Source organism: Arachis hypogaea, chromosome 13, assembly GCF_003086295.3.
Source record: "Arachis hypogaea cultivar Tifrunner chromosome 13, arahy.Tifrunner.gnm2.J5K5, whole genome shotgun sequence".
NCBI lineage: Eukaryota > Viridiplantae > Streptophyta > Magnoliopsida > Fabales > Fabaceae > Arachis > Arachis hypogaea.
In genome coordinates this window covers 53667725-53681659 of record NC_092048.1, presented here as the reverse complement: position 1 = coordinate 53681659, position 13935 = coordinate 53667725, and the positions used below count along the sequence as shown (strand labels likewise).

Genomic DNA, 13935 nt, shown 5'->3' with positions numbered 1-13935 from the left:
GGGTCTTGATGAAAGCCAAACTGTCTTCTGACCCTATCAGTCAGATCCACTCCACAGCCTTTAAGCATATTAAAGGCACAGTTGCACTCCAGAGATCTGCACCACCGTTGATCTTATATGGAATAAGATGCGGCACAATCCAATTGGGACTATATGAGTCCCACACAAACTATAAAAACATATCAAATCTGAAAGGTATAAATGCGCAATCTTTTAATTTAATTTAATATAAGAAAAAGTCTAAATGACAAAACACGTACCCTGTCTAGAGAAAGATTGTCCAACCTTCTCCCAACGTTAGCGGTTGTCCACTTTTTATATTCTTCGATATTAAGTTGATAATCATTCCACCTGCCATATTGTAACAACCCGTATTTTTATAAAAATTCGGACATAACCTCCCCTAAAAGTAGACTAAACCACCCTTAAGGGTTCTTCAATTCATAACTCATTTGAACCATCATCCACAATATCATCAAATTAAATCATAATTTATTGGTAATATTAGTTACTACATCAAAAATCCCTAAATCTACATCTTAGCTAAATTTTACCTGCGAACAAGTGGAAAGTTAATATCCATCGACAGCATTTCTATTGACGACATCCGTATCCAGGCCCACACAATGAGCATCGTCAAAGGACCATCCATATCTTTATAATCATACCTTGATACCCAACATAAGGATTGATATATGTGTGCAAGGCAAGCTGAACTCCAACTAAACTTCTGAATCTGAGAAAAATCACGCAGCAACGGCAAATACTTTCAGTGCGTAATGAATCCAGATTTGTCACTAAATAACGTCATTCCAAAGAGACACATTATGTAAAATTTCACATAAATTTCCCTACTTACTCGGTCAGTCAAATGTTGGGGCCACTTTAGGGTGCGGAACCATGCCAGCTTGATTTCGCTTCTATGATCATTCGGGCTAGGAGCACTACCAAATTGGGTCATGCACTTGTTCTCCAATCCACTTGTGCTATGGTCAGTTGATCCAGTCACTGGCAAGCCGTGAGTTCGCAGTTCAAAAATCATGGCGACATCCTCCAAGGTAATCATGCACTCGCCGTGTGGAAGATGAAATGTGTGCGTCTTAGGATGCCACCTTTCAACCAGTGCGTCTATAGTCGGACTGTGAGACAAGATCCTCGCAATCTGAGATATATGATAGAACCCGCTCTCTCTTAGTTGTTCCTTCACCCGAACATCATATGTCTACTTGGTATAAGTGTCTCGTGTGCAAATTTCTTGAACTCTGAAAACAAAAGTAATAACTAGCCATCAATAACCAAACTAGTCAATAATTACTATTGTTAAATTAATACTCGATTTAGTAACAAATATAGTTAATAATTACTAAATTACTAAAAATTCAAATAATTTATAATTACTAACTAAATTACTAATTATTAAGCACAACAGTAAATACAAAAATTGTTGTGACGAGGATGGATAAGGATGATGGATGCCCATTTATGAGGGCACATTTTTCCTATGTTGAAAGAAATAAATGAAGTTTGAAATGTAAACTTTGTGTGCCTATAAATATATGTACTGAGGCAAAGAGGGGATACACACACAAAAGTAATAAACAATTCTCTCTCTCTTTATGTTGCAATACTTCGTTCTCTCTCTTTATATTTCTTTATTTTATATTTGTTACCTCTTCTTTATTTATATATTTAGTTATTTTATAATACGTTACCAGCACGAAACTCTAACGAAATTATTAGGAAGACTTCAGGTAACAAATTTTTATTATGTCGAATCTCTTTCATCTTGAATATAATACTTTTGATATATCTGAAAATAATTATTTACCATGGATATTAGATGCTAAAATTCATCTTGATTCAATGGATCTTGGAGATACCATTGAGGCTGAAAATAATACATCCCAGAAGGATAAAGCTAAAGCCATGATTTTTCTTCGTCGTCATCTTGACGTAGTATTGAAAAATGAATATCCCACATTAAAAGATCCTGCAGATCTGTGGAAAGACCTTGAAGAAAGGTACAATCATCAAAAGACGGTGATACTTCCTCAAGCCCGATATGTTAGAGAAAATTTTCTCGACCTTCCATGTCTCGAATGTTCTCCTGCAGCCGCAGTATCGAGAAACAGAATTTAAAAATATTCTGAGTTAATTTCTTGCTTTCTTGTTGCTGAACGCAACAATGAGTTACTCTTAAAGAATCATGAAGCGCGCCAAGTTGGCGCCGTCCCATTTCCTGAAGTAAATGCGGCAAATCATTACCCCAGAAGAGGTAAATAACAAGGTTTTGTAGCGAGAAAAATTATGGAAGGAAAAGGAAATATGTTCACAAAGGATCTCACCAGAAGTGGGATAAAGAAAGAAATAATGGGCAAAGTAAATCAATTGAGGATAAATGCTTCTGTTGTGGTGGAAAGGGCCATTGGTCACGTACCTGTCGTACCCCAAGGCACCTAGTTGATCTTTATCAAGCATCCTTGAAAAGGGATGATAAAGGAAAGGAAACAATTTTTGTTTCAAATAATGAAAATTCCACCACTCATTATGATGTATCTAATTTCTTTAAGGATTCTAAAGGAAATATTGGCTATTTGATCAATGATGGAATAGTTTAATATGTGTGTTTGCTAACTATTCATATGAATAATTTTACTGTGCATGTACTTTTACTCATTTTATTATTATTATTATTATTATTATTATTATTATTATTATTATTATTATTATTATTATTATTATTATTATTATTATTATTATTTGTTTTTGAAGAAAAATGGCAAGGACATATTCTGAAGATATTTGCCTTGCGGATAGTGCAAGTTTGCACACTATTCTTAAAAGTAATATATATCTTACCCATCTTGTGCCAAAAGAAGAAAACGTTAATACTATTATTGGCTCAAGCAATGTGATAGAAGGCTCCGAAAGAGCTATAATTTTGTTTCCTGGAGAAACAAAATTTATAATAATAATACACTATTGTCTACCAAGTCTCGAAGAAACTTGTTGAGCTTTAAAGATATTCGCCGAAATGGATATCATATTGAGTCTATGAATGAGAAAAATCATGAGTACTTATGTATCACAACTCATGATTCAAATAAGAAAGTTATATTAGAAAAGTCGCCCTCACTTTCATCTGAGTTATATTATACAAAGATTAGTGCAATTGAATCACATGCCATTGTAAACCAGAAGTTTACTAGCCCAAATGAATTCATAACTTGGCATGATAGATTGGGTCATCCGGGAACAACCATGATGAGGAGAATTATTGAAAACTCCTATGGACATTCACTAAAGAACCAGAAGATTCTTAAATCTAGTGAATTTTGTTGTGCTGCATATTCTCAAGGGAAGTTAATTTTAAGGCCATCACCAGTAAAGATTGGATTTAAGTCTCCTGAATTCCTAGAAAGGATTCAAGGTGATATATGTGGACCTATTCATCCACCATGTGGATCTTTCAGATATTTTATGGTCCTAATAGATGCATCTTCGAGATGGTCACATGTGTGCTTATTGTCTTCTCGCAACCTGGCGTTTGCGAGATTACTGGCTCAAATTATTTGATTAAAAGCACAATTTTTAGAAAATCCAATCAGAGCAATTCGCCTTGATAATGCTGGTGAATTTACTTCCCAAGCTTTTGATACTTATTGTATGGCTAATGGAATAAGTGTTGAACATCCAGTAGCTTATGTTCACACACAAAATGGGTTAGCAGAATCACTTATTAAACGCCTCCAATTGATTGCTAGACCCTGGCTTATGAGAACAAATCTCTCAACCTTGGTTTGGGGCATGCTATTTTACATGCCGTAGCACTTATTCGTTTGAGGCCAACGAGTTACCATCAGTTCTCTCCTATGCAATTAGCTTTTGGCCAGCAGCCAAATGTCTCCCATTTAAGAATATTTGAGTGTGTGATATATGTTCCCATTGCACCACCTAATCGCACCAAAATGAGACCCCAAAGAAAATTGGGGATATATGTTGGATATGATTCTCCCTCTATAGTGAGGTATCTTGAGATACAAACGGGAGATGTATTTAAAGCCCGGTTTGCGGATTGTCATTTTGATGAATCAAAATTTTCAACATTAGGGGAGAGAATAAGCTTCCTGAAAAGGAAGTTAATTGGAATACATCATCATTTATGCATTTAGATCCTCGATCAGGGCAATGTGAACTAGAAGTTCAAAAGATTATACATTTGCAAAGAATAGCAAATGAATTGCCTGATGTATTTTTCGATACAAAGAGGATAACCAAATCTTATATACCAGCGGAAAATGCCCCAATTCGAATTGATGTCCCAGTAGGACAAGTAGCCACTGAAGAAAATTCACGCCAGAAGCGTGGCAGGGCAAAAAATGCCCCAATTCGAATTGATGTCCCAGTAGGACAAATAGCCACTGAAGCAAATACACACTAGAAGCGTGGCAGGCCTGTCGGTTCCAAAGATAAAAATCCTCGAAAGAGAAAAGAGGTAAATACTATTCTTATTGAAAAAGACATAGTAAAGACACCTGTAGTTGTCCAAAATTCTGATATAATTTTAACGCCAAAAGACATTCAGGTACCTGAAAATTGTGAAAACAATGAGATCTCGATAAATTATGTCTTTACATGAGAGAAATAGGACCGAAATAAGACAATTGTCAATGAAATATTTGCATATAATGTGGCATTAAATATCATGCATGAAAGTAAGGATCTTGAGCCAAGATCAGTCGAAGAATGTCGACAAAGGAATGATTGGCCAAAATGGAAAGAAGCCATGAAGGCTGAATTAGACTCACTTGCAAAACGTGAAGTCTTTGGACCTGTAGTCCGTACACCTAAAGATGTAAAACCTGTTGGATACCGATGGGTATTTGTGAGAAAACGAAATGAGAAAAATAAAGTTGTGCGCTACAAAGCCCGACTTGTGGCACAAGGTTTTTCACAAAGGCCCGGTATAGATTATGAAGAAACGTATTCCCCTGTAGTGGATGCGATAACATTGCGTTATTTGGTCAGTTTATCTGCATATCATAAACTGCATATGCATTTAATGGATGTCGTAACAGCTTATTTGTACGGCTCATTAGATCGGAATATCTATATGAAAGTCCCTGAAGGACTAAAGATATCTAAACCATCCAGTGAATATTCGCAAGGGTTATACTCAGTTAAATTGCAAAGATCTTTATATGGTCTAAAGCAATCTGGATGAATGTGGTATAATCGTCTTACTGAGTATCTGGCCAAAAACGAATTCAAGAATGATGATATTTGTCCATGTGTTTTCATAAAGAAAACCGCATCTGGATTCATTATAATTGCTGTGTATGTTGATGATTTAAATATCATTGGGACTCCTGAAGAGATTCCAACAATTATAAAAACTCTGAAAGAAGAGTTTGAGATGAAAGATCTTGGAAGGACTAAATTTTGTCTCGGCCTGCAGATCGAGCATACAAAAAATGGGATCTTTATTCATCAAGCGACATACACAGAGAAGATCTTGAAAAGATTTTATATGGATAAGTCACATCCTTTGAGTACCCCAATGATCGTAAGATCTTTGGATATGGAAAAGGATCAATTCCGTCCTAAAGAAGAGAATGAAGATATCCTTGGTCCGGAAGTACCATATCTTAGTGCCATTGGAGCGCTAATATATCTTGCCAATAATACGCGACCTGACATATCATTCGCGGTGAATTTACTAGCAAGATATAGTTCCTCTCCAACCAGAAGACATTGGAGTGAAATCAAACAGATCTTTCGATATCTTCATGGAACAGTTAATATGGGATTGTTTTATCCCTATGGATCCAAGTCACAATTAGTTGACTATGCAGATGCTGGATATTTGTATGATCCACATAAAGGCAGATCTCAAACAGGATACATATTCACATATGGTGGTACAGCTATATCATGGAGGTCCACGAAACAGACGATAGCAGCAACCTCCTCTAATCATGCTGAAATACTAGCGATACATGAAGCAATTCGCGAGTGTTTTTAGCTCAGGAGTGTGATCCAATATATTCTATCATCATGTAGACTGATTAATCAGAAGATAGCTCCAGCTGTCCTGTTTGAAGATAATACAGCATGTATTGCTCAACTTAAAGGCAGATATATCAAAGGTGATAGAACAAAGATATTTCTCCCAAATTCTTCTTCACTCATGATCTTTAAAATCAAGGGACAATTGATGTCCAACAGATCCGCTCAAGTGACAATCTGGCAGATTTATTTACAAAGTCACTCCCAAAATCCTCCTTTGAAAGATTGGTACATGAGATTGGGATGCATCGATTTCAAGATATCAACTGATGTCAACAAAAGGGGGAGACTGTACTCTTTTTTCCTTTGTCAGGTTTTTTTCTCATTGAGTTTTTCTTGACAAGGTTTTTAATGAGGGAGTCCCCATCACTAAAGAATATTGTACTCTTTTTCCTTCACTAAGGTTTTTTCCCACTGGGTTTTTCTTTAGTAAGGTTTTAACGAGGCAATAATCCTAAATGGTCATCGAAGGGGGAGTGTTGTGACGAGGATGGATAAGGATGATGGATGCCCATTTATGAGGGCACATTTTTCCTATGTTGAAAGAAATAAATGAAGTTTGAAATGTAAACTTTGTGTGCCTATAAATATATGTACTGAGGCAAAGAGGGGATACACACACAAAAGTAATAAACAATTCTCTCTCTCTTTATGTTGCAATACTTCGTTCTCTCCCTTTATATTTTTTTATTTTATATTTGTTACCTCTTCTTTATTTATCTATTTAGTTATTTTATAATAAAAATTACTTACATATATAGAATGTTAAAGATATTTTGACATATGCTCGTCAATACGTGTGATGTCACATTTTTTTCATCTTTGTCTTTAATTCTACAGTAAAAAAAAAATATACGAACCATTACTTATATTTTCCTTTTTTTTACTAAAAACATTAATAATAATAACTTTGAATCTATTTATTACATATCCTAAGTATTAATAATTATCCGATTTAAATTTTCTTTTCTTATTTCCAATAAATATTGCAAAGAGCCTAAAATTAGTAAACATAGCTAAAATTTAATAACAATAATTCTGTTTTTCAATAAATAATTAAAATAAAAAAGCCTAACAGTATATATTAATAATTAAAAATAATTTAATTTTATTATTAAAAACTAAATTCACTACACATATAAATTAACTAGAAATATAAACTAATTAATACCGAAACATCTAACATTCTGTATAAAAAAAATTCTAAAAATAACCCATATCATTAAATAATAATCAAGACTAATATATTTTAGTCAAATTTTAACCCAAAAACCTAAATCACTAAAAAATTATACACTAACAAGTATTAAATAAATAATTTTTTTAAAATCAATTATTTAAAATATAACTAAAATGACTAAAAAGCTCGGTTTTTCAAAAAATAATTAAACAAAACTAAAATTACTAAAACGGGCTGTTTTTCAAAAAAAATTATATAAAATGAAACTAAGATTAATAAAATTTCAGTTTTTTAAAAAAATTAATTAATCTAAAACTAAAACTAAGAAAAAATATATACTACCATCCAATTAATATTATGCACTAACAACAATTTACTAACACTAATAACTAATACTACTATTATAGCTATAACAAAGAAAATATATTCTCTAACTACTCCTAATCAACTAACAAGTAATTTATTTATTTTTTAAACAAAAAATAATTTTAAAAAATTATATACTTTTAATTTTTAGAACTTTTAGCACAAAAAATTAAGATTAGCCCTAACTAACTACTAATAAAACATATAAAATATGTACTTTTTTCTACGAATGAGGTTGCCGTTTTCTTTATTGTTGAGGGAGAAAAAATCAACTTCAACTTTTAGATTTATTTTTCAAAATGGATGGGGCAATGGAGACGGGGATAGGAACTGGAGAAGAAAGAATGAACGAAGAAGAAGAGGATTGGCTTTAAGGTTAACGTGTGGGAAGAAGGTTAACATGTGGGAAGAGAGAGGGAGTTACCACTTGTCGACCATGTAGGACAAAACACTGGTGACGTTTTGAACAAAATGTCAGTGCCGTTTTCTACTTAATGGCGTCGACGTTTTCGTCGCTAATACTGACGACTTTCATAGCGCCATTAATTTTACTTGTTGGGCCATTTTGGTGGCTAACACCACTTTTAGTTCAATATTAAAAGAAAAAAGTTTTCAAAAGAAAAGCCGGATCTCTTATGCTTTTTCACACATATCATATATATATATATAGTTACCCTTGAGCAGTGCTTTTGGCCTCTGTTATTACTTATTATCCGTGAGCATTTTGTATAACATGAAACCAAACCACATATTTGTAGCATATCAGATTTTGATGAAGTTCATTCAAACACAATATACTGTAATATAATACTTTAGTGATTAGAAAGAAATAGCATGAATTGAAAAAATCAACCTTTGAAAAGAATGAAAATGGGACAAATATTTTGAAACGAAGAACTAACCAAAGTCTGAAGAATGAGATGGAGAGGAAGAAAAGGAAGAGACAATGGAGAAATAACTGTGAATTAAGATTGTGAATGAGAATAGGAATAAGGGCAAAATTGAAAAAAAGAAAATTGATTAATCATTGATTAAAAAGATTAACAGATAAAATTGAAATTTATTTAAATGTTAGGAATAAAATTGAATTAAATTAAATATTAGGGATAATTTTTTTTCTTTAATTTTTTTTACCAAAAAAAAATTAATCTACTTTGAAATTAAACAACGAAATTTTAAATAGAATTCACACATAATTTTGTTATATTATAGTATATATCAACAAAAAGCTCACATAATTTTAATGGGAAAAAAAAAGGTAGAAAAGAAAAACAAAACTTAAAAGGTTGTTTGCTATGTTCAAACATAGAAAAATTAAAGGTATGACTTGTCCAAGATCTATTTTAGGGGAGATGGGTGACTTGGTGCTATTTTTACAATAATTTAATTTTGACGTTAATAGTATAAAATATTTTATATAATTATTTAATTATATTTATTTTTTTAGATAATAATTCATACAATTAATATAAAAGATAATCATTTTTTGTGATGTATCATTATATAATTGAATGCATATATAAAATTATTTTATATTTACAATATATTAAAATTGAATATAGAAATAAAGAGAAGCCAAGTTGAATTATGGAAAATTTCAAGGGAGAAAATATAAGTTGCTTGTATTTTTTCGTTTTTGGACAAGCTTTCTTGTGTTGTACCCTTTCTTTTTTTGCCAGAGCTTGTAGATTTTGGACAGATCAGTTATTAACTTATTATACCCTTTTTTGGGCTGAAGGTTATTATAACTATGTTTTTGGAGAGGATACCCTTTTAGTTCTCGCCTTTGGACAATATGTTGGGCTCAACAGAAACACAATGTTTCATCAAGGTTCTAGACCGAAAAACATGAATTGTGTAACAATCAACAACACATGAATGGTATCTTGTTCAAAAATCAAAATGAATTGTGTGTGCAGTGTCAACAAAAAAATAAAAAAACAGAATTGTTATCTTAGGTAGTGTTTGGTTGATATGTATGTCTCAATATACATGTTTGTTGTTTGGTTTGGTGAGACACAGATTTTTAAAGGACACGAAAGGACAGGACAGAGACACTAAATTTGTTTATCTCCAATTTGGTGAGACACCGAGACACAACTTGCACTGATTTTTTACTCTTTTATCCTTATTAAATTTTTAAAATTTGTCCTCTTATCTTCCTAAATCTTTCTTTTTTCTCTTCTTCTTTTAAATTTTACAATTAAATTTATCCTTCTATTTTCTTCAAGAAAAAAATTATACATTTAATTTTTTTATTTATTTAAATTTTGATTAATCTTTGATAAATTCTGAGCTTTTAGTTTTCTTTTTTTTTTTCAAGAAAAACTATATATTTAATATTTGAATGATAATTTAAGATAATACTAGAAGAAATAAAAAATATTAGAAGAAATAAAAATTCAATAGTGATGATATAAAGTGTTTGAGGTAATGAGTATACAATGATAGTGGTAAAATTTGTGGTTGAATGAAGGATAATTCAGTCTTTTTTAAATATGTGTGTCTTGTTTTTTATTTTTGTCAAATACAATACATAGACAAATATTTTAGGCTTGGTTTGGTCATGATAACAAAAAATGAGTTGGTTGGTAAAATTTTTTAAAGAGGTATTTGCATTTTTAAAAAATATAAATTATTCATTTTATCTTTAGTAAATTAAAAAGACCATTCGCTTGTATTTGTAGTTTTTTTAAAAGATAAGTATGCTTTTAAGAGATAAATTTAATTTTTATATTAATATTTATTATAATATTTTTAAGGGCAAAAAATCCATATATACCAAGGAGAGCTCAAAATTACCAAAATCAGCCAAACCAGAAATTCATACCTGAATCAACCAGGACGAATTATTATATAATTCGAATCAATAAGATTCGAATTAAACTCTCAAGTAATTCGAATTGATATAATTCGAATTATCTCCATGCAACAAATGAACGTAATTCGAATCAATATGATTCGAATTATAGTCATCCAAAAAATCATGTAATTCGAATCAATACGTTTCGAATTTACATAACCTATTTCGAATTTAGTTAACTCGAATTACTAGGAGAAGTTTATATTAGAGAGGTTCGAATCTAGTTGATTCGAATTAGGGTTAAAACCGATTTCCATAGTAATTCGAATCAAGTTGATTCGAATTACAACTGTTTCGGCTATAAAAGGAGTTCGAACCAAGTTCATTCGAATCAGTTTGTCTTTCTCTAACCCCACCAAATCCCAGAGAAAACGACCAACCTTTCGTACGAGTAAGAGGAGATCGCCTTTTTTTGTCGATGGGGGACGATCCGGGAAGGCTTTATCGTTTGGATGGAGTTGCGCATATCGCCGGTGTCATCAACGACGAGGTTAGTGGTTTATGAAAGCGTTTTATGATAACGGTATTTGTTAATGGTTTTTGATAATGGTTTATGTTACTGTTAGTGGTTTAGGATAGTGGTTTAGGAGAGTGGTGCAGGCTAGTGGTTTATTGTTAATGGTTTTTTATAGCGGTTTATTTTAGTGTTAGCGGTTTAAGCAAGCGGTTTAGGCCATTGGTTTTTGTTAGTGGTATTTGAAATTGGTTTTTTTAAGCGGTTTGTGCTAATTGTTTTGGATAGTGGTTTTAGTGATGGTTAGCGGTTTAGGGGGTGGTTTGAGTTGGTGGTGTATGGTAGTGGGTTTTTTTAATGGTTTTTTATAGCGGTTTATTTTAGTGTTAGCGGTTTAAGCAAGCGGTTTAGGCCAGTGGTTTTTGTTAGTGGTATTTGAAATTGGTTTTTTTAAGCGGTTTGTGGTCTTTGATTTGGATACTGGTTTTAGTGATGGTTAGCGGTTTAGGGGGGTGGTTTGAGTTGGTGGTGTATGGTAGTGGGTTTTGTTAATGGTTTTGTTATAGCGGTTTATTTTAGTGTTAGCGGTTTAAGCAAGCGGTTTAGGCCAGTGGTTTTTGTTAGTGGTATTTGAAATTGGTTTTTTTAAGCGGTTTGTGCTAATTGTTTTGGATAGTGGTTTTTGTGATGGTTAGCGGTTTAGGGGGTGGTCTGAGTTGGTGGTGTATGGTAGTGGGTTTTGTTAATGGTTTTTTATAGCGGTTTATTTTAGTGTTAGCGGTTTAACTAAGCGGTTTAGCGGTTTAGTGGTTAACGGTAGTGGTTTATGATAAATGTGATCATGCATCTGTTTTTGTTAATGGTATTTGCACTAGGTTTGAGTGAGCGGTTTCTGTATAAAATGTTGGTCGTTTGTTTCTGTATACAATGGTTGCTAACTTACGTAGAAGACAAGTGCTAATAAATTAAGAAATCTCCTATTGATTTCCAGCAGTCCCGCTGGGGCCTGCGCCTTGTGGACAACTACGCCTGGTGTGACCTGGCTGCCTGCAGAGGCCACATCTCTTTGGCCGGTTCGGATCTGCTTCATCCATGTTGGTGCGGATTCTTGTGGATCTAGGACGACCCTCCCGCGCACGCCTCATATTCGGATCCGGTATAACGGTTGGCCCTGCATAAGGTGGCCAGAAACCCTCTGGAATGGGTGGTGTAAATCCCATCTGATAGACACCGAAAACGGAACTCAGGCGATAGACCTCGTGGACGTAGGGCTGCCATGTAAGTCGTGAATAAGCACAGCATGCCAGTGCGTGCGGACAGGGAAAGTGAAGTGCTTGGAAGTATCCACAATCACAAGTCTTAGACCCTAATGAGACTCTGTACGTACCAAGGGAGAATGAACCTGTCGGAGTCGTCTCAGCAACGGTGTATTCCGAGTTATCCCTGTCGTAAACAGTCACCGTGAAGCACCTGGCTGTCTTCAGGTTGGCCTCGATACACTTTACTAGGTATTGACTGAATTGTTGTCCAGTACCCATCTGAGCCTCGGCCTCCCTTCCCTTACGGACAAATAGCTCAGCTAGCCTTCCGTATGTGGCCTTCACCAGCGAGCAAACAGGGAGGTTTCTTACCCCCTTCAGGATTGAGTTGACACATTCAGAAATATTGGTCGTCATGTGCCCGAATCTCCGACCCTCATCACAGTACTGTGTCCACAACGAATACTCGATTCGGTTCGCCCAGTCACACATTGCCGGATTCTCAGAGCGCAGAATGTCAAACCAGTAGTCGAACTCCACTTCAGTCTTCGCATATGCGGCGTTAACAAGAAGCCTCCGGGCATCTTTTCCCTTGAACGTCAATGCAAAATTCGATGCAACGTGTCGAATGCAGAACGCCCGGTACGCAGCTGGGGGTAGCCATCCCCCATCCGGAGCCTCGAGTGCTGCCTTGATGCCATTATGCCTATCTGAAATAACTAACAGACCCGGCTGAGGTGTCACGTGCTCACGGAGGTGGGAAAGAAAGAAAGACCATGACTCAGCATTCTCACCCTCGACTAGTGCAAATGCCACGGGGAGGATGTTCGAGTTTCCGTCCTGTGCAATGGCGACTAGCAGTGTTCCCCCATACTTCCCATATAGATGGGTCCCATCAATACTCACCAAAGGCTTGCAATGACGGAATGCCTGGATACAAGGGGGGAAAGTCCAGAACAGCCTATGAAAATAAACCTGAGACTCGTCAACCTGTCCCCCAACTCGAACAGGGCAAGTCCTGAGGACGGCTACAGTGCCAGGCATCGTCAGCTGAACTCCTAAAACCCACCTAGGGAGCTCGTTGTACGACTCGTCCCAGTCCCCATATATGACGGCAACGGCCTTCTACTTCGCCATCCATACCCTCCTGTACGTTGGCCTGAACCCAAATTGTGCGGCCGTGGCATTTTGAAGCACCTTGATGTTCACAGCTGCATCAGCCCTAACCATCGGCATAATGAAGGTGGATATCACATGGTAGTCCAGACTCCTATGGTCGCTGGAGATGGAGCTGGCGAGACATGTATGCGGACCGTTGTATCGCTTCACTTCCCAGATACCCTTCCGCTGTCGGAGACTCATCCGAATGAGCCATGTGCACCCATTCCCAAACTCAGAACACTTTCCCACATACCTGCGATAGTCAGACTCAACGACCTTGTACTGGACCCCTCGGCGGATACTGTACGTCTTCACATTGAACAGCGCCTCATCTTTATCCTGAAATTGTTGGCCAACCTGAAACTCGTTCACACCGGCAGACCCCTCGGTATCTCTAGCGCCAAATCCTGAGGGCAGCAGAGCATTTTCGTCCTGCCGCATGGCATCCAGGTCCAACGAGGAAAAATGGGGTGGATACTGCTGTGTGCCAGAACTAGATCCACCTGTAGCCCTTCTCGGAACAGTAGTTCCAACATCATCGCCGCTTTCATCAGCGATCAAATCCGGCTCCACGTCATCGTCA

The 13935-nt window shown here is 35.4% G+C and overlaps 1 protein-coding gene across 1 annotated transcript; it reads right to left on the bottom strand.

Moving 5' to 3' along the window:
• Positions 1-11909: 11909 nt before the first annotated feature.
• Positions 11910-13235, bottom strand: LOC112734370 (uncharacterized). Its single transcript, XM_025783646.1, has one exon. The coding sequence runs from the start codon at positions 13233-13235 to the stop codon at positions 11910-11912; it is 1326 nt and encodes a 441-aa protein (XP_025639431.1).
• Between the last annotated feature and the right edge of the window lie 700 nt (positions 13236-13935).